Source organism: Grampus griseus, assembly GCF_964374135.1.
Source record: "Grampus griseus genome assembly, chromosome: 3".
NCBI classification, from domain to species: Eukaryota; Metazoa; Chordata; class Mammalia; order Artiodactyla; family Delphinidae; genus Grampus; species Grampus griseus.
In genome coordinates this window covers 115,024,074-115,046,115 of record NC_139019.1, presented here as the reverse complement: position 1 = coordinate 115,046,115, position 22,042 = coordinate 115,024,074, and the positions used below count along the sequence as shown (strand labels likewise).

The window sequence follows — 22,042 nt, the reverse complement described above, 5'->3', positions numbered from 1 at the left end:
GTGAGGTAACAGGGCAGCACTCCAGGAATCTTGCCCTCAGCCTGAAGTTACCATCCTCCATTTGGGCAGGGGATAGTTTCCACAGAACTCACAGATATTATTATGTATAGTCCTTGACTGCAAACCAGGACCCTGAGCCAGGGCTGCACTATTGCTTCCTGACTGCGCCTCCCTTGTTTCCCTTCCCAGATTAGCAACTGCTTGAATCTGGCTTTTGGAACTAAGGGACAATCAAAGAGGCTGAATGAAGCCTATTTCCTACAAACAATAAATGGGGGACATAGAAAGGCTTTTGTGCCCAAGTGGGCCCACAGGGTCCTGCTCTGCTTCAGAGCAAACCTGGGCAGGTAAGATCCTGAGCTCAGGTATTTTTTCTCGGGATGGTCTGCAAGATAATTAGCCTAAGGCAACCCAATGCTCTGTCTGAATGAAGGGCTGCTTTAGTAGTTCAAAACCCAAGGTCTCTGTGGTAAAACTCTGAAAGAATTTGTCGAAAGTCTGCATATGTAGGTTTATTTCAAGTTACTGCAATAGCAACAAGCGGTCAGAAGACGAAGAAATGACGAGGCTGAACTACCAAGATTTTGAACCCCAGGTGCACACTGAACAAAGACGCAGTACAAAATGGCGCCCTCCTCGAGGAGGAAACGTCAACTCGCGTAGAGCGTGTATCCGCCCGGGGCTCTCCCAGGGCAACGCTGGGACCAAACTCACGTGAGCTGGAGCGTCCTATGACAGCTCTAGTTAGACTCCTCCCCGGTCTCCGCCACTCCCTGCGCACATGCGCTCCAGGCCCTCAGTAGGATCACAGTTGCGCAGGCGCAACAGGCCCCTCCTCTCAGGCAACTGACGCAAGGAGACTGTTCGCAATTTATCCCGTGTGACCTTGAGTCTTTTCTGCCTCCGAGGACCGGGGTTGTCCACGGTTCTGCCTTATACCGCTTTTAGCCTCCTGGTCTGTCACGGAGCCCAGACCTGCCGCAGCTGGCACGGGAGGACACGCTTTAACCTGCCATCATGCCCCGAAGCGTATTAGCCATAGGCCCTGACTCCGGAAGCAGCGTTCAGGTATTATCTTATCAGGCGGCGCGGGCGGCGCCTCAGCGGAAGAGCGGGCTTCCAGGCCGCAGCGATCAAACCCCGCCCCCCACCTCACGTAGTTGGAGGTTTCCAGAAGCGCTAGCATCGCCGCGCCGCGCAATTCTCGGTGGCCGGAGCGCGTGTTTGCTGTCTCGTATTTCCACCATTTAGCAGCCATGATAAGCGCCAGCCGAGCCGCAGTAGCTCGTCTTGTCGGCGCCGCAGCCTCCCGGGGCCCCCCAGCCGCCCGCCACCAGGTAAGGGACTGCTGGGCCTTCCCCGAGGGGCTCACGGCCTTGGGACTCAGTGCGGCAGGCCGCGGCCTTCGGGGTCAGAATCCTCGGGGAGAGACGGAAAATAATGGACGTTCAGTATTCATTGCTGCCGGTTCAAGGCCTCATTCAGGGTTTTGCGTTCCTGTTTCAGGCCCTGCTGAGTCACACTCCTTGGGAGCCTAGAGTTTTATCTCATCGAGTAGCGGGCAGTGGTCTTGATTAGTCCTTTTGAGACGATTACAGTTTTGGTCTTGAGTAGAAGGACGATTGTTCGCCGTGAAATGCAGAGTGTGCGAGGACCCCGTTGCTATGATACAACGAAGGAAGGAAGAGCATCTGAGCAGTAAATTAAAAATCAAGCTCTGATTTTCTTGCTTACAAACATTTGACTAGTTAGCGCCCCAGAATTTTGTTCTCCGTTATTTCAGAAAAAATGAGCAAATCAGGAAAAGGCCATGGAATAGTTGTTCATTATCGTGTAAGACTAAAAACATACCTTTTGGGGAAACAGGAATTGTGTTTCTTTGCTCTCAGGTTGGGTAAAAGAAGACTTGGAAGTAGCCTGAGATGAGATTGTAATAAAGGTCTTTGACACTGATGGGAAGCCACTCCTGACATTTTTTTTTTTTCCCTCGTAAACTGACTTCACAAAATTACCAATTCTAGTTCCCTTAAAGCAGCAGCTTGTCAAGGTCAGGGGAAATGTCTCTGATTAAGTTAAATCTGTACCTGCAACACGTAACATATGTGGGTCTTAGGTAGACACTGCTCCTGATGATGAAATTGAGTAGTATTTTAATGTATTTTTGCTTCTCCACGGGATATTTGGCACAGTCTGGAAATAATTTTGGTTGTCACAACCTGGGTAGCCATGCTACTACTAGGTTCTAGTTGTAAAGGCCCAAGTTGATGCTAAACATTCTGCAGTGCATAGAACGGCCCAGCTCCCAACAAAGATTTTGTTCAAAATCAATAGTGCCAAGGTTGAGAGACCCTTTGGTAATGTAATTCAATATAATTTTATATCAATTTATTTCTCTGATTTCATTGGGAAAATTTGTACTTTATTAGGCTTGTTTGTTTCAGTACCATAATGTCTCTTAGATATGAAATATTTTATTTCAGTATATTTTATACATGGTAACCACTCAGTGAACAGAATGAAAGTCTCAACCTTTGATGTATTCTTCAGAAGAATAATTAAAACAAGCGCAAGTTTTCATGTGTAGTTCATGGCTGATCCTTTTTTTGTTTGTTTTTAAGGATGGCTGGAATGGCTTTAGTCATGAAGCTTTTAGAATTGTTTCAAGGCGGGACTATGCGTAAGTATAATTTCATTTCCTTTAGCGTTAAGATAACAAATGTTAAGCCCCAGAGCAATGGTCTCTAAATTTGTGATTAATTACTTCACTCAGAAAAAAAGACACAGCTAACTTTATTTATAGAGTATGCATTTTGCCACAGTAACAAATATTGTTTTCTTATGTTTTTCTACAACCATTTTGGAGACCACTGTTAAGATAATTAATCATAGCATTGTTTTAAATGTCTTACAGATCAGAAGCAATCAAGGGAGCAGTTGTCGGTATTGATTTGGGTACTACCAACTCCTGTGTGGCAGTTATGGAAGGTAAACAAGCAAAGGTGAGCATGATTGGAAGCTCTGGATCATGTAGTGGTAACCAGTACACAATTCAGAATTCTGCGTCCTTTGGCTTAGATAAGGGACATTTTCAAAGCTGCTTTTAAACTCTTAGGACTCTTGTGAAGTGAATCTTTGTGCTTAATTGTATGCTGGTAATAAATGAATGGATTTGACTTCCCAGGATTTAAGTGTGTCCTAGTATAGATGTAAGACTACTAAGTTACCATTAGGACCCATTGGGATGACTTGTGCTGTTGATTACTTCTGTAATTAACGTTCTGCTTTTTTGTAAGTCAGTTAAACAAAGGCTAAAGGTGCAGGAACAGTCTAGAAGCAAGTGGAGCTCCAAATAATGCATAGGCTGCATCCTAAGTAAGGCATGTTTTTTACTTCCTTCTGGAGGAAGTAGAGGCTGTTGCTCCTTTGTTTGTGAAATCTTTATTCCCACCTGGTTCTCTTCAAGAATATTTGGAGCACCTGGATTTTTGAATTCCTTGTTGGCAGTTTTTTTTAATGCCTGAAACTTGTAGGCATCACCAAAAAATCAGAAGTAGATTTAACTCTCCGTATGGAAGGAAAGATTACGTTGTCCAAACATTGAGTATGAAAGATGTGATTTATATTTATTCCTGTTTCTTGGATGTTCTTAGTTGTAGGTTGTTTGAATCTGCAATAGTAGTTGCTTACTATATCAGCATTCACAGAGCAGAAAAGTATGCCCATTAGTACTGTTCTTTAATATTTGTTTTGTGTCTTAAATGATTGGTACAAAGACAGTAGTGGTGACTGGAACCTCATTCTCTGTCCTATCTTGGGAGTTTTAGGTGCTAGAGAATGTTGAAGGTGCCAGAACCACCCCTTCAGTTGTAGCCTTTACAGCAGATGGTGAGCGACTTGTTGGCATGCCGGCCAAGCGACAGGCTGTCACCAACCCAAACAACACGTTCTATGCTACCAAGCGTCTCATTGGCCGGCGATATGATGACCCAGAAGTTCAAAAAGACATGTGAGTAATAGCAAAAATGTATTTATATGCAAAGGCTAAATAGATGAATCTTACCAGCAGGATCTCTTGGGACAGGCCCTGCTCCTGCCAAAAGGGTATCCTTCAAAAAATTCAATTTTGCCTTCACAGATTAGGTCTTTGCTATGTGTGACATGATACATGAACATCTGGCTAGTCATTTCTGGACCACATAAATTGGCGTTAAACACATAAGGTAGATAATGGCATAGGCGCCATCTTGATACTGATCAAATGTTTTCAAGGTTCATCCTTGTTGTGGCGTGTATCGGTATTTCATTCCTTTTTAATAATATCCCATTGTATGCATACATACTGCATTTTGTTTATCTGTTTGTTAATGGGCATTTGGGTTCTTTCCACTTTTTGGCTAATATGAATAATGCTTTGTGTATAGGGTTTTTTTTTTTGTTTTTTTGTTTGTTTTTTTGCAGTACACGGGCCTCTCACTGTTGTGGCCTCTCCCGTTGCGGAGCACAGGCTCCAGACGCGCAGGCTCAGCGGCCATAGCTCACGGGCCCAGCCGCTCCACGGCATTTGGGATCTTCCCAGACCGGGGCATGAACCCGTGTCCCCTGCATTGGCAGGCGGACTCTCAACCACTGCGCCACCAGGGAAGCCCTGTGTATAGGTTTTTGTGTGGACATGTATTTTCATTTCTCTTGGGTAGACATCTAGTAATGGAATTGCTAGATCATATATACCTATATGTTACCGCTTTCCAAAGCAGCTGCATACATTTTTGGTGAGAAGAATGTTCATGTTTCAATTCATCAAGATGTTTTTACATGTTAATGGGTGCTTTCTAAAGGTTTTCATTAAACAAATTCCTGAAGTTCTCATTTGTTGGCCATGGATCTCTTGGGGTGGAAGATGGGCTTTCATGGTGTATGGTAACCTCATGGTAGGTTGGGCTGGCATGTTTCTTCAGTACAATTTTTGTGTCTTTCAGTAAAAATGTTCCTTTTAAAATTGTCCGTGCCTCTAATGGCGATGCCTGGGTTGAAGCTCATGGAAAACTCTATTCCCCAAGTCAGATTGGAGCATTTGTGTTGATGAAGATGAAAGAGACTGCAGGTGAGATAGCTTAGTTCATATCTGGGAAAATTTAGAGAACAGCATGATTCCTCTGAGATCACTGGCTTCCATACTTCAGTGTCCTTTGGATGAGTCTGCAGTGGCTTTTATACAGAATACCTAGGAATGGCAAAACTTTATTACTCTTTCCCTACAAATTGAATTTCTCTTCCAAGTTTTCCTAATGGTGGCTTGCTTGTTTCTTTTTTCCAGAAGGGAAATCAAAAGACTACACATTAAGTTTTTGTATCTGTTAGATAAAACTTCCCATTTAAGAAACTAGTGGCTCTTTTAAATCTAAAACTAGGTCATTGTAGCTGGTGAGCCTTCACTAACATGTTAAAGGTGAGATCTTGGGTTTTTTAAATTGGAGTGTTTTCCTACAAGGTCTCTTCATGTTAGGTCATATGTTAAAAACTATTGGGTGCTGTTTGTGACCTCAAGAGAGTGACACAGGTTGTTAGGCTACATTAGTAATTGTAGCCTGTTTCATCTGATAGGGTCTCATGAATGATTTTCATTGATTGCTTTTCCAGAAAATTACTTGGGGCATACAGCAAAAAATGCTGTAATCACCGTCCCAGCGTATTTCAATGACTCTCAGAGACAGGTGAGTTTAATTATCATTTTTAATAATTTGTTTTTATCTATTTATTTTTGGCTGCATTGGGTCTTGGTTGCTGCACATGGGCTTCCTCTATTTGCAGCGACCGGGGGCTACGCTTAATTGCGGTATGTGGGCTTCTCATTGCTGTGGCTTCTCTTGTTGTGGAGCACGGGCTTAGTTGCTCTGCGGCATGTGGAATCTTCCTGGACCAGGGCTCGAACCCTTGTCCCCTGCATTGGCAACAGGATTCTTAACCACTGCTGCCACCAGGGAAGCCCCCCAATTAGCATTTTTATTCAGGAAATTAATGGTACCTGGGACACGGTGGAAAATGCTTTTTTCTTTTTTTATAGGCCACTAAGGATGCTGGCCAGATATCTGGACTAAATGTGCTTCGGGTAATTAATGAACCCACAGCGGCTGCTCTGGCCTATGGTCTAGACAAATCAGAAGACAAAATGTAAGTTTGTGCAGTGAATTCCACCTAGATTTGTGAGACTTAAGTGCATGGAACCTTGAAACTTACCCTAAATCATCATCTTGATTTCATGGTGATTGAGCCTTATACTTAGACTGGAAATGTACTGCCTTGACCTTTTCCCAAGGCTTTTATGGTCTGTGTTTTTCATTCATTTCAAGATTGTCCCTTGATTACGTTTTCTTTTTAAAGTACTGGCTGTGGTCATTTTTTCCCCTTGGTATGCCTGTTGGCAAGTATTCATCCAAAAGAGTGGTTTTTGCTTTTTAACATTTCATTTTAACTGTATGTATGTTTTACATGTTGCTATTAGGGCCACCTGTTAAGACATACATCACTTATGCAGTCATCAACTTTCATAATTATACCTGGGGGGGGAAATAGCCAAATTTATGTTGGTTTGGTTACTGAAATCCATACGCTGTGATGAGTTTTGTTCCTGACGGCCTTTTTCCTTTCTAGCATTGCCGTATATGATTTAGGTGGTGGAACTTTTGATATTTCCATACTGGAAATCCAGAAAGGAGTATTTGAGGTGAAATCCACCAATGGAGACACTTTTTTAGGTGGTGAAGACTTTGACCAGGCCTTGCTGCGTCACATTGTGAAGGAGTTCAAAAGAGAGGTTAGTTACCAGTGTGGTTAATACGTACACATTGGAATACTGAGAATTTCTTTGTTCGGACTGCTATTTGCTTTGTTTTACGATTTTTTTTTCCCTTAAGAGAGTGTTGAATAGGCCACTGAAATTGCATTGTAGTTCCATGGGTGCTCTGAACTATTCTGGTTATCGTAGCTTCAAATTGGAAACAAACAACAAAAGGCTATAGCAGGCTTCCCTGGTGGCACAGTGGTTGAGAGTCTGCCTGCCGATGCGGGGGACATGGGTTCGTGCCCCGGTCCGGGAGGATCCCACATGCCGCGGAGCGGCTGGGCACGTGAGCCGTGGCCACTGAGCCTGCGTGTCTGGAGCCTGTGAGAGGCCACAACAGTGAGAGGCCCGCGTACCGCAAAAAAAAAAAAAAAAGGCTATAGCACCTGGTGTACAATAGTACTATGGCATTTTATATAAGAGACTTTGAATATCTTTGGATTTGGGGTATCCGCATTTGACAGGGGTTGCTGGAACCAATTCCTCACAGATACCAAGGGATGACTGTGTAGGTTTCCCTCACTATCTGAAAATTGAGCCTGCGAAATTTTTGATAAGCTGAAATGTCGTGAAGCTACACATTTTGCTAACGGATGCACAACATAAATGGTTGTATGCTCACAGACAGTTCAAAGCTATGGTGGTGGTTTGGTGCTCAAATAAGTGTAGTTACTGGGGAAGGAGCTTGGGGTGCACACTGCCTCTGTAATGGCTCGCTGCAAAGCAAACGCTGAACATTATTTGTCCTTTTTGCCTTTTTTGTAAAAGTGAAAATCCTTTTTAGATTTCATTTGGTTAGCAAAAACAGGTATTAAAGTAGATCTTATATAAAAGGGAAGTGGTGTAAAGCAAACTTTGGAAAAGGAATTACGGGAACTCCTTTTTTGAGCTAGAATTCTACAGCTGGAAAGAACTGAGAACAGTTCATTCTCTAACTCCAGACACATATTTCTTCTTCAAAGTAGGTCTTCTTTTTTCCTATAGATTTTTAAAGGCAATAAGTAATTTCTGCTTGTTTATAACGGTATGGCTCTATTTTGTTTTGTTACACCTTACCACTGCAATTTAAGTAGCATTTATTTTCTTAACATTAATATATTGTGTGTCTTCACTTTGTAGACAGGGGTTGATTTGACCAAAGACAACATGGCGCTTCAAAGGGTTCGGGAAGCCGCTGAGAAGGCCAAGTGTGAACTCTCTTCATCTGTGCAGGTGAGACGTGGACAAATTCCACCAGTCTTGATGGATCTTTTCAGCCTGAGTTTACTCGAATAGCATATTCTAATTGGCATAATGTCAGTCAGATTTCTTTTAACAGCTTTCTGGTTGGTGATAAAAAGCCTTTCCATTAGCAAAGGAGCATTATGTTTTTTATGGGTGAGCTGAAGCACCCAAATCAGAGGTTATGATTTGCTTTCCTGCTGCCACCTGAGAACCTGGAATTAGATCTCCTGCCATCTTGCTATATCCCTGACACGGACCTAACATACTGTTATTCTGTTCTTAGTGGTTAAGGCAAAGAGAGGCTTCATCTTTCAGAACTGGAGCAACTTTAGCACTCTGGGAAGGGAAGAGGTATTTATAGCATCTGTCATTGTGTTGGTAAAGTGGGTGACCTTCAGTCACATCTGGATTTTTTTTTCTTTTTTTTTTTTTTCTTTTTAATAGCAGCTATAAGGAGTGACAAAGCTGTACAGGGTCATCCATGAAGTTGATGGTATTCCCTTGTCCTGCTGTCAGAATTTGCAGCACGATGGTTGGGGCTGAAATATGTGGCAGTACCAGAGGATAGCTTATAATTCTTCCCAGGGGTTGTCACTGTATGAAACGGGACGTTGGTTAGTTTTACTGTGGCTCTATCCTATTAATAGATATTTGGATTGTTTTCCACCATTTTGCTATTATAGCAAGGTGTATTGACCACCCTTGTACATTAATGTTTGTGCATGTGTGATTGTAAGTCTGTAGGTTAAATTTATAGAAGCATTTATTACCCTTGAGTTTATAATGTGGTTTGGGGAGGTGGACACTAATGAGAACACTATTTTTTTTTTTTTTTGCGGTACGCAGGCCTCTCACTGTTGTGGCCTCTCCCGTTGCAGAGCACAGGCTCCGGATGCGCAGGCCCAGCGGCCATGGCTCACGGGCCCAGCTGCTCCACGGCATGTGGGATCTTCCCGGACCGGGGCACGAACCCGTGTCCCGTGCTTCGGCAGGTGGACTGTCAACCACTGTGCCACCAGGGAAGCCCGAGAACATTATATTAGTAAACATCAGAAGTAATGTAGAGGTTAAGAGTTACTTTGGGGCTTCCCTGGTGGCACAGTGGTTAAGAATCTGCCTGCCAATGCAGGGGACGCGAGTTCGAGCCCCGGTCCAGGAAGATCCCACATGCCGCAAAGCAACTAAGCCCGTGCGCCACAACTACTGAGTCTGCGCTCTAGAGCCCGCGTGCTACAGCTACTGAAGCCCATGCACCTAGAGCCTGTGCTCCACAAGAGAAGCCACCGCAATGAGAAGCCCGCACACCGCAATGAAGAGTAGACCCCGCTCGCTGCACCCAGAGAAGACCCAACGCAGCCAAAAAAATAAATAAATTTTTAAAAAAAAGAGTTACTCTGCAAGCAGACTGGTGGAGATGAAGTCCTTATGTCATTACTTATTAGCTGTGTGACTTTGAATGAATTACTTAACATTTCTGTTTTCTATAAAATGAGGATAATTAGTGTTCCATTCCCCCTTAGAGTTGAGAGGATTAGTAAATTAATACATATAACATGCTTAGGACAATGTGTAGTAAATAGTAAGTGGTATTCTAAATGTATGCATGTATTTTGTTTTTTTAAAAAGGCAAAGTTAGATTTATAATAAAGGAACCTGACAGGTGTTTGACATAATTAGGAGAGCTTCTGTAAGGTGAGTTAATCAGGAAGAGATAAAGGGTCAGGCAAGTATGAGGTTCTCGGGTAAAGACCTGAGTAAGGGTCAGTGTGGCTGAAGTACAGACTAGACTGGCAGGAGGAGCATAGAAGATAAGGCTAGAGGCTTTATAGATTGGGGATTTGGTATCTTTCCTGAGATAATGACAACAGACAACTGAAAATTTTTAAGGTGGGCCAGTAACATGGTCAGATTTGGTGAAAGCACTCTGAGGTGGAGTGCTCTTTGTGGCAGCCTGAGTGGGTGTGGGAAAATGTTGGGAGGCTATTGCAGCACACCAGGTGATGAGAGAGGAAGGACTTGGACCAGAGTGTGGTAGTGAGAGATACATGGTTGGAATTGAGAGAGAAGAGGGACAGAACTTCATGGTGGAACTGGCTTTCGAGGGTGGAGAACCCTGGAGTTTTTCACCTGGTCATTATAGCATATAGAACTGCACTAATACAGTAACTACATGTGGCTATTTAAAATTAAATACAATTTTTAAGAATTCCATTTCTCAGTTCCACTAGCTGTATTTCAAGTATTCAGCCACATGTGACTAGTGGCTGCTGGATCGAAAAGCAGAGATAGAGAACATTCCCATTGCCACAGAAAGTTCTGTTGGATTGCATTACTATAGATAATTTTATTTACTGATGCGGTTTGTTAACATTTTGCAAAGAAAGAGAAAATTGTTATTGGTGTTCTTGAAACTATATCCAGTATCATTTACAAAAGATGTGTTGATTTTCCCTGTAAAGCACTTATCTGTCCAGGGTACTCTACCTGAAGAAAGCTGGTTAAGGATTTGCTCCCTTCAGTCTTTATTCCCTGTTGGCCTTGCTTTGTGAAGTTTGAGGGGCAGCATGCACAAACTCTTTTCCTGGGGGTTCACCCCGAGACATCTGTTTCTGCATGTTTAGTAATGAGTTTTGTTAGTCTAAATATTCTTAATCCATGCCTTATCAGGATTTTAGGCTTATTAAATACTGTATGTTACATGGTGTGACTGTAGCAGTGTTAGCTACTCTCTGGGGATGTGATAGCAGTAGTCAGTCCTTGTACTTCTCTTTAGCATTTTTGTTGTAGCTTTCTTAACCATCTTCCTGAAACTTGCAAAGCCCCGGTTTAGTGGCAGATTATTTGGTTCAGAGCATACCTTTCACATTTTTCTTAATGTGCAAGGAAATTTTTTAAAACTTGGTAAAAGAACACAGTAGTGTGATTCTTAATATATATATATATAGATATATATATATATTTTTTTTGGTGGTATGCGGGCCTCTCACTGCTGTGGCCTCTGCCGTTGCAGAGCACAGGCTCCAGATGCGCAGGCCCAGCGGCCATGGCTCACGGGCCTAGCCGCTCCGCAGCATGTGGGATCTTCCCAGACCGGGGCACGAACCCGTGTCCCCTGCATTGGCAGGCAGACTCTCAACCACTGCGCCACCAGGGAAGCCCCTTAATATATTTTTAATAGCAGGACAGACTGTTCTTCACCTGAATGGGGATTTTTCCTGCTTCTCTATTCCTTTCTCCATTGTTAATAACAGATTTATAGTGTTTACTTCTGGGAAGATAAGAGGTTGAATCTTAAAGAGTCACTGTCTTTGGTGGCCATTCATTTAAAGTGTCTGACCCTCACTGTGGCTTTCAGAGTCTTCCTTTCCTAGGGTATAGTCTTTAATTGAAGTAATAAAGAGACTTCACTACTGGTCTCCCTGCTTCCTTTGCAGACTGACATCAATTTGCCATACCTTACAATGGATGCCTCTGGACCCAAGCATTTGAATATGAAGCTGACCCGGGCTCAGTTTGAGGGGATTGTTACTGATCTAATCAAAAGGACCATAGCTCCATGCCAAAAAGCCATGCAAGATGCAGAAGTCAGCAAAAGTGACATAGGAGAAGTGATTCTGGTTGGTGGCATGACTAGGATGCCCAAGGTAAGGACCCATGGAATTCTTGACATAGAGCGCAGAGAGGGCCAACACATAATGATTTATTAGGACATAACATATGGCTTATGTTGTGTAGGGACATGAATATGTGGCCTTTCTACCACGCTGACCTGAAAGACGGATGAATTTGTGCCCTTGCTAAAGAGTTCTTAAAGTGTATTTTAAAAAAAGGATTAGGAAAGGGGGGAATGTCTTTGGGGTAGTAGCAAGGAGGATCCTGAACTTCAGTTTTATAGAATTTTTAGGAATGAAACAAAGTTTGCGGTCAGAGACAGCTTAACATCCTGGTATTAACTAGCCTCTATGGGCAATTTTGGACATGTGTTTTGCAGTATAGTGTTTGGGGTTTCTAAAGGCATCTCTTCAGAGATTTGTGCAATGATGCATTTTATCAACACATCATTCTGAAAAGACAGGTGTGTGGAAAACTAATAACTGAGCACAGAACCTGTTGATGGTGTAATTCTTGCTTTATAGCTTGAACAGAACTATCTTGGGCTTTGATTTTCATAATTTTTCCTTTGGAGTACTTGTGCTTAGGAAAATGATGCATACAATAAATCTGAAGTGAAAAGGAGAGGCTTTGAACCAGGCAGATATTTTTATGTTAACAAATTATCCCAGATGTTACTCAAATAGAACTTTTTCGTAGCATTAGTAAAATAAGCAGGAGGGGAAAACATGCCTCATACTTGCACCAGTATTGAATTACTACTGCTTCTGTTAAGCTGATTTTTAGTTGATATGTAGAAGAGGACTTGGACTATACAAACTAAGTCCCCTTGCCTTGTACCTTGTATTTCTAATTTGATGTGTTGCTTGAAACCAGATAAAAAAATTTAGGCAAATTGTTCCCAAATTTAAAAGGGCTATGAATGAGATACTCAAGAGTAAAGTATATGTGTAACCAAATAATATACTTAACTCATTAACAAGAACTCAACTACAAAATAATTTGAGTAAACGTTCTTGGATCTGAAGCACCCTGTCCTGAGACCTGGTGGGGTCTCAGGACACACGTGCTACTCTCCTCTTCTCAGGCAACTGCCCTGAGTAGTGAGTGACAAGGTTCTTTTTTCTTGGTGCTCAGGTTCAGCAGACTGTGCAGGATCTCTTTGGCCGAGCCCCAAGTAAAGCTGTCAATCCTGATGAGGCTGTGGCCATTGGAGCTGCCATTCAGGGAGGTGTGTTGGCTGGTGATGTCACAGATGTGCTACTCTTGGATGTCACTCCCCTGTCTCTGGGTATTGAGACTCTGGGAGGTGTCTTCACCAAGCTTATTAACAGGAACACCACTATTCCAACCAAGAAGAGCCAGGTAAAAGCCACCCCACCCTACTTTGTCACAGAGATACTAGGTTCTGTGAGGATGTGATTGTAGCCACTTCTGTGAGCTTTTCCTAGAAAACTTTGCTTTTTGTTTTGCAGTCCATACTAGTTGAATATGGAGGGGTGGTAAGAATCTTGTCCTTTGTTCTCTTTTGTTCCTAGAAAAGTTCTCTTTCTGTCAGCCAGTGGTGATAATTTTAGGGAAGTCATCAGTAGTCTCTCCTTCTCAGGATAATAATTGCCAGAAGGAGCCTCATTATTTGAGACTGAATTCCTATACTCTTCTGTTCTCAAAGGCAGTAAAAAGAATGGCGTGGCTGAGACTAAGGGAGTTTGCTTGTCTTCCTGGAGAACGATAGGGGTTCTGAGATATCAAGCCAGGGTTATTTGGACAATGGCTTGGTCTTAGATTAAGAATTATTTCCTTTCTCAGGTTTGGTGTTTTTCTGAAAGAACTATGGCTATTGCTATGTTTGAAGTGACGTATTGCCAACACATCATTCTGAAGTGTGTGGTGATTTCCTGTGACTATGAGCATAAAATAAATGTCCTCTCTCTGACCCATTTCTTTGGATGAGCATGTTTCAACATCTCGCTTTTTATAGCTCCTTCTCTTGAGGCCTTCTGTGCTAATGCTGCATCTTTGTACAATGCCTTTGCTTAGCTGAAAACAATAGCTATTGTATGCCCTTTTGCTGTGCTAATCCTACTCCTGCTCTCTGTAAAGACATAAGCCTTTGTTCTGAACATAGTGTACATTAGGATTCTTCCAGTGTTGGGAGGTGAATTTCTTCCTTTGGTTTGTTGCACTTTGTAAGGGGGAATAGGCTGGGAAAAAAAAAAATCAGGCTGCCAACCCAGCAAGTTTCCTTTTTCTCCCTAGGTGTTTTCTACAGCTGCTGATGGACAGACTCAAGTGGAGATTAAAGTGTGTCAGGGTGAAAGAGAGATGGCTGGAGACAACAAACTTCTTGGACAGTTTACTTTGGTAGGTATTGGGAATCATGAATGTTATGTTCATTTTTTTATGGTGAAGTTACACTATTCTAACCCCTAATGTTACCATAAACTGCTGACAGACGTAGTCTTTGTTATCTTAGCATAGTATTCAAATGAATTCTGCAACTGGATAACCATGGCTTCAGTTTTTACCTGAAAGCCCTGCTTCTTGTGCCTTAGGAACTAAATAAAGAAGCTTGTAAAAGCCAGGGAAATGTTCATAAACAGTGCTTATTAGAAGAAATTCCTGATTACTATTTTACTACTTTTAAAGACATTTGATACTGCTGCTACTTTGTCATTGTCGTCTTTTTTTTTTTGGCCATGCTCTGTGGCATGTGGGATCTTAGTTCCCTGACCAGGTATTGAACCTGTGCCCTCTGCAATGGAAGTGCAGAGTCTTAACCACTGGACCGCCAGGGAAGTCCCTTGTTACTGGCTTCTAGTCAGCATCGCTTATTGCTTGTTGGGATGAATGATGGAAAAGTTTACTCTTCACGCATTGTGTATCCTTAGGTACATAAAGCCACTGTGGTTACTTGCTATAGCCAGCCTTCACTAGTATGAGTCCTGTTTATTTCAAGCAGCAATAAAATTACCACCCTCACCAACAAACTCATGTTTTTGTACATTTAAGTGAAAGTTTCACTTGTTCCTCCCAGAAACCAAGTAATTTCTTCCCCAGAAGACCGTATAGGTTTTGGAAATAGAGCACTGGACCCCTTTGTGAGAGGAGCTTACTCTGGTATTTATTTATTCTAGATTGGGATTCCCCCAGCCCCTCGTGGAGTCCCTCAGATTGAAGTTACATTTGACATTGATGCCAATGGGATTGTACATGTTTCTGCCAAAGATAAGGGTACAGGACGCGAGCAGCAGAGTAAGTACTCTTATTTATTAAGACTGTAAGAGTGAGGTGAGGGACTTCTCTCTGTTGGGAACTAGACCCTCTAGATTGGGCATTATCTTTTCCCTTAGCCTCAGGGGAGGATGATGAGTCCTCTTTGCCCTCTTTCTCCTCAGGTATCAGTGTCACATTAAAAGGTATGGTGTTTATTCCCCCAAAAAAGGCAAGCACTGAGCCTCTGGATTGCTGAAGTTTTGGTAGGTAGGACAGTTAGTTGTTCTCTGTATATTTTAGACCCTTGGTTTCCCTCTGCTTATTGTAGAACAATAGGATATTCCCCTTCTTCATAATGCACATCAAGACAGCTACTTTGAAGAGGAGGATTCTTTTTCTTAATACAGTAGAGGAAGAAGCATATAGTTTTCCTGGGAAATAATGAGGTGCCTTCTTTTCACTATAGTTGTGATCCAGTCTTCCGGTGGGTTAAGCAAAGATGATATTGAAAATATGGTTAAAAATGCAGAGAAGTATGCTGAGGAAGACCGGCGAAAGAAGGTGATTACTTTGCTCATAACTTCTATGTGAAATGCCTTTCTTATTTATTCTCAGTCTTCCCATATCAAAATTTTCATGTTACAGCATCCAGCTAAAACCTCTTACAGACATCTCAGACCACAGTGATTTCTCCCTCTTAACTGTTTATACTCTGTTAACTGTGTGTAGCAGTTTTCATGTTGTCTTCTTAATGAGGACATTCAGCCAACTAGTTGATTGGGAAGTCTTCATTCATACTACATTTTTAATTTCTCGTAGGAACGAGTTGAAGCAGTTAATATGGCTGAAGGAATCATTCATGACACAGAAACCAAGATGGAAGAATTCAAGGACCAATTGCCTGCTGATGAGGTAAACCCTCTTTTAAAATAGCTCAAGAAGTTGGGAGGCATCGTCACCAATGTCAGTGAAGGTCATTTTTTCTGTGTGGGTCTTGATAGGAATTTTTCTGCTGTGTGTTATGGGATAAGAACCAGAAAAAGTGAGGGTCTGGTGTTGTTTTGTTTTTAAGTGCCACAAGCTAAAAGAAGAGATTTCCAAAATGAGGGAGCTCCTCGCTCGAAAAGACAGTGAAACAGGAGAAAACATAAGGCAGGCAGCATCTTCCCTTCAGCAAGCATCATTGAAGCTCTTCGAAATGGCATACAAAAAGGTACAAGGCTGTTTTACTCAATGAATATTTTGCTCCTAACTTGATGTAACTGCTCTTGATTACTGTCACTGATGGCTCCTACATAGCCATTTATGGAACTGGGAGTATTGGAATTGGAAATATCCTTCTTCCTGCCTTCTTGACTACGTTGGGTGGGTGGGAGGGAGGAAGGGAGGGAGGGTGAGGTCAAAGGGAAGAAATCACTAAAACTGGGAGAGTGGAACAGGCAGGATATGGCTTTTTCGTTTTTAGTTCATCAGAGAGCAAACTGTCACCCTTAACATTAAACAAGTGATTCTCAAATGTTTTCTTACAGATGGCATCTGAGCGGGAAGGCTCTGGAAGTTCTGGCACTGGGGAGCAAAAGGAAGATCAAAAGGAAGAGAAACAGTAACAGCAGTAAACTTTGGAGTCGAAAGGACAACATATTATGATGCTTGGGAGTGAAGGGATTTCCTGAGCTGAAATGGGCAAAACTTCAATCTTCTACTGTGTTTTTGCAGTACTCTATATATAATTTCCTGAATATGTAAATTTAGTGACCATTAGCTAATGATCATTTAACAAGTGATAATTCCCAACAGTACAAAGTTCACAGTATTCTGTCCCTAGCCTGTCATTCTTTTTCAGCTGCATGTAAGATGGGGGGAAAAGTTATAACGTTGTTTTGTGCTGAAGTAGCTGTATTTTCAAAGGGGTGAAGCCATCTCACACACTGAAGACAGGTCTGGAATGAGACCATAGGGGGATGAGATCCTTCTAGTTACCTAAGTACTGCTGTACCAGCCTGTGTGTATATGGAGTTCTTCAACTGAGGCCTTGCAAGGCAAGCCAGCTAGCTGTGCCATGTTGGGAGGTAGGGCAGGGGAAGCTGAATCAATGGAAAACTAAGCTAGCTATTTATGTGAGGTCCAGCTTCTAAAACACAAGTCTCCCAAACTTTCTGAAGGCATACTTTCCTAGCTACCCTTTGGCCTGTGTCAGTGGCATCTGTATCTCTGATGACTGTTCTTTTTGATCCATTCTGGATTTTTTAAAAAATAAATAGGAAAAGCATTTTGATCTCTTGTCTGTGAGGGGTGAGGCCCTGAGATTTAGCTTCAGAAATATGACATGAATCACATTTCCCAACTCCCTGACCTCGATACAGGATTTTCTAACACTGGCATTTGAATTTCTAACAAATTGAAAACTTGGGAAGGCTGGTATAATAAGCATTATCACCAAAGACAAGTCTGGTTCAGAGGAGGCTTTTATTTTTTTTCTCTCCCTAGCCCCATCTAAGGTTTGGAATGTTGAAATAGTCTTTAGATCTCCAACATGAAAATCAGGCCTCCTATTTCCAGGCTGCTTTCTGCTCTAAATAAGTCCAACCAGAATTGGCTTACAGTAATGAAACACGTCTAGTATTAAGTCCTAAGGTGATTTCAGTGGCTCAATAACAGGAACCCAGATTCTTTCTATAGTTTTGCTTTTTCATCCTCAGTGAGTTGCCTTGTCCTAATTTCTCTAATGTAGTTCTAAATATCACATGCTAACAACTTCAGAACCAGGAAGGTGACTGCATCTTAGAACTCACTTTAGTTTTAATAATTATTTCTTAAGTTTATTTCTTAAAAATTGAGATTGTTTATGTGATAATTATATTTCTGGAAAATTGTTTATTAACACCCTTTTAAAAGCTTCTTGAGGTTTCATATGAGAAATAATAGGCTCAAATTTTCAGCCACACGACCACTTGGTGGGAACCTTGTGGGGTGTGCAGTAATTCTTTATGAAGGATTGTTTTGTGGCATGCTGGGGAAGATAATTAGCATCTCTGGTTGGCCCTTGCTCACTAAATGCGTCTAGTGTTTACCAATCATTGTGATAACTAAGCCTCTCAAGCATTTCCAAAGTACCCCAATTCAGAACTACTGGTTTATATTATTCAAGATTTCATCTTTGAGATCAGTGAGAGGAGCCAAGCATACCCTGAACAAAATGGGTTCTATCAGAGAGGTGGGGAGAAGAGCTGCTTGGGCAGGTACCCACAGATACTGTCTCAAGCTGTGCCATGAGTAGTATATGTAGTAGTAGTTCGGTTACCTTCTAATAAAACTAATAATCAGCACAAGCAGCCTTGAACAAAAATTTATAAATTCAGATACAGTCTTCCTTTTGTGGTGCAAGTGCTTGATAGGTCCCAAAAGGAAAACTTCCTGGGATTATTCCAGTTGTCTTCCCCAACTTAAAACTCCACCCTTGCTACACAATAGTACAACACATGTGATCTGACCCCTGAATACCTTTCTTTTCCCCTGCCCTCCTACTATACTTTGACCTTGCTTGGACAGTCTCCCACAGATTTCTACCTGACTCATCCCTCACTTTTTTCATAAGTCATAAGGGTTTTTTTTTTCTAATTTAGTCATAAGGTTTTGAAATGTCATAAAACATGCTGCCTTCTTCAAGTCCCTGTCATTTCCTATCCTTACCCTACTCTTTCTCCACAGCAGTTATTACCACCTAATTTATCTTTCCCCCCATTGCTATGGTCTGAATTTTTAGGTCCCCCAAATCCCTATGTTGAAATCCTAACTCCTACAGTGATGGTGTTAGGAGGTGGGGCCTTTGGGAGGTGGTAGATCACTAAAAGGGGCTCTAGAAATCCCTGATCCCCTTCCACCATATGAGGACACATTTAAATTTATAACCTGGAAGAGGGCCCTCACCTGACCATGCTGGCACCCCAATCTCAGACTTTCCAGCCTTCAAAACTGCAAGATAAATTTTGTTTATAACCTACCCAGCCTGTGTTATTTTGTTATGGCAGCTTGAACGGACTAAGACCCACCATTTTAAGTTTCAAGAAGCCAGAAACTTCTGTTCACTGCTATTTTCCAACATTAGAACAATGCTTGGCACTTAAGCACTCAAATCTTCTGTCAAATCAGTCTCTCCCACGTCCAAAACTCTTGGGTGGTTTGGTTTCTCCATTTGAGAGAGAAAGGCCTTAATTTTTAAGTTTATGTATAAATTATACTCTGTCAAGAGTTCTAGGGGCAACAAACCAAACCCAGAAATTAGAACTTAACTGGTAAAAGATAAGTCTTAATTAGGAAAAGAATTTAAGGAGAAATTAATAGTAATGTTTAGAGGACTAAAAATGTGGCCTGAGGTATTCCTGGGCCAGCAAAGGGGGAATACGAATGACCAGAATAAATGCGCAACCCTCTTTTATACTTCATAGGTGTAAAAGTCCAATTCTGTTGCTGACTCTCTTGAAAAAATTTATCCAACTGGAGTTTTTTCTCAACTTTTTATTTCAAACCTGTTCTTAGAAAATTAAAAGAACGGTATAATGAACACACAAAACACCATTCACCTAGATTCAATTTGCATTTTGCCACATTTGCACTCTTTCACACTTGTGTGTTCACTCTATATATATTTTCTGAACATTATGACACTTCAGCCTAAATTTTTCAGCACTCTTAACATTCTCCCCGCAAATATTATAATCAGGAAATTTAGCACTGATATACTACCACCATATATATAGTCCATATAAAAATTTCCCTGATTGTCTCAACTTTTTCATCTAAGGTCAAATCAAAGATTGCACATGGCATTTAGTTCTATCTCCTTTTCCTAAGAATAGTTCCTTTGCCTTTTTGTCTTTTCATGATGTTGATAGTTTTGAAGGGTACAGGCCATTTGTTTTACAGAAGAGGCCTTTGTTCAGATTCACCTGGTGATTTCCGTGTGCTCAGCGTCATGTACACATTATTGGTAGGGATACTATGTAAGTCTTGTGTCTTAATCAATGCATCAATTACCAGGGAGAATAAAATATCAATTCTGCGCTTTGCTCCACACTTCATTCTTAAGATACCTTTAATAAGTAATCTCTGGCGGTGGCTTAATTTTAAGTATAACGTTTATACTAGGGATTCTATAGCAAGAAGGAGCAGTAAAGAGAAAAGCAAGTTCTTACAGATGGTACATGAGAAGATCGGGAGTAAAGAGACAACTCAAACTTTGAAAATAAACTGCTTCAAAGCAAAGACCCTTCACTATTTCAGATACCACTGTGACTCCATTCTCCAGTCCTAAGGCTGCTATGTTAGGGCTATGTCTCCACCTTTCCTTCCTCTGGTATCAGAAGAACAATTAAATGAGTGAAAGCCCTAGATAAAGGAGCTATAAGGCAACATACATTATTCAACCTGTGAAGGAGGTAATGTAGCAATTACAGAAAGAACCATTGAAACAGCCATTTTAGTAGGTCAAAAACGGTTGAGTATCACCAATTTCATATTGTTAAACCTAATTACAATGCACCATCAATCCCATTTTTGCTGCGGTAAGTCAGGAAATGTAAATCTATCTTCACACTAAAGAGAATACTGCAGCTGAACCAACCTTTAATAATTAAAACTTTCAATGCTGAGTGAGGCCACAGGAAACAGGAAATGTCCCACCTAAACCGTAAGCTCTTAAACCGGTTCTTGGAGCCCCTAACCCAGAGCGTAGAGATTTAGGGCAATGGTTGGTAAGTGGGGAGTCCACGCGAGTGACTTCAGGGGGTCTATAAACCACTGATTGTAAAATGCAAGACTGCAAATATTAATTTTTCTGGGGAAACGGTCCATTGCTTTTACTGATTTCTTGAAGGAATCTGTGACCAAAAGGTTAAGAACCACAGATTTCCTAAATGGGAAACCAATCTACCTTACTAGTCTAACTACTTAAATTCAAGCCATACGCCTTGGTCCATGTACCCCCCTTGCCTTTAGCCATCTCCCCAGTCATGCCTTTCCATATCTTAGGTATCCTTGGTCTACCCTCTTCTCTGAAGCCTTCCCCATTCAGCCCACACTGGCTGTTTCACTCAAATTCTTACACTCTATTTTTCAATTTTTTAATGTTCAATTCAGGAACTTATTATAGCTTTTAATATTTTCTCCCATCTTCCTTTGGATTATTTTGAAGCAAATTCCAGAAATCATAATTTTACTCTAACATTGTACCTCTAAAAAGGTTATTCTATAAAATATAACAATATCATGATCATATCGAAAAAAATTAACAACTCCTTAATGGCAAAAACTTGAATGTTCAAATTTTCCCAATATTTTCAAAAACTTTTTTTTTTTTTTTTTGACCACGCCACGTGGCATGCAGGATCTTAGTTCCCTGACTAGGGGTTGAACCCGGGCCCCCTGCACTGGGAGCGCATAGTCTTAACCACTGGACTGCCAGGGAAGTCTCATAACTTTTTCAACTGTTAAAGAGTCAGGAGCCAATAACGGCCACACCCTATATTGGTTGATATGTCCCTTAAGTCTTTTTTAAACTATAGATTTCCTTGCCTCTTTTTCCTCTGCTTTGCAATTTATTTGTTGAAGAAACTGTGCCACTTGTTCTATAGTCCTGTAATCTACATTCTACATTTCACTGATTGCATTCTTACGATGTCATTTAACATGTTCTTCCATCCCCACTTGATCTGATTCAAGTTAAGCTTTTTGACAAGATTAGTTCATCAGAGGGTATATAATTCTGGTTGGCTCTTTTGTGATGTTAGCAGCCACTGATGATCATTACCTACCCCTAGATCTCTAATTTCATTAAAGGTATACTATTCTACTTCTATCTTTTCTTCATTTTTTTATATGAAATACCTCTCTAGTGAGAAACTTCCCCTCATAACAAGTAACTAGTTACCCTGAGGTAGAGTTCATATGGGAAAGGCTTCTTTATTTACTGGTTTTTAGAATGAGTTAGATCTGTAGTATTAATCAAAGGTGAGACCAGTGAGATTTCTTGGGTGTCTTTGTGAACGCACGGATTTTAACTTATTTAATGTGCTTCAATTCACTGCAATTATTCTTATTAAGGCTCAAATTCTTCTAACTTTGGCCTTGGTAGGCTTTTCCTTCTGGCTTAGTTTT

The 22,042-nt window shown here is 41.4% G+C and overlaps 1 protein-coding gene across 1 annotated transcript; it reads left to right on the top strand.

Moving 5' to 3' along the window:
* The first annotated feature begins 1,130 nt into the window (after positions 1 to 1,130).
* Positions 1,131 to 22,042, top strand: HSPA9 (heat shock protein family A (Hsp70) member 9). The gene is made up of 17 exons (XM_082650046.1): positions 1,131 to 1,337; positions 2,619 to 2,677; positions 2,912 to 2,999; positions 3,825 to 4,006; positions 4,977 to 5,101; positions 5,638 to 5,711; positions 6,062 to 6,168; positions 6,649 to 6,811; positions 7,958 to 8,050; positions 11,497 to 11,706; positions 12,812 to 13,039; positions 13,934 to 14,038; positions 14,812 to 14,929; positions 15,357 to 15,451; positions 15,710 to 15,802; positions 15,963 to 16,103; positions 16,420 to 22,042. Exons 1-17 carry the CDS (start codon positions 1,257 to 1,259, stop codon positions 16,495 to 16,497), a joined length of 2,040 nt encoding a protein of 679 aa, XP_082506172.1. The 5' UTR covers positions 1,131 to 1,256; the 3' UTR covers positions 16,498 to 22,042.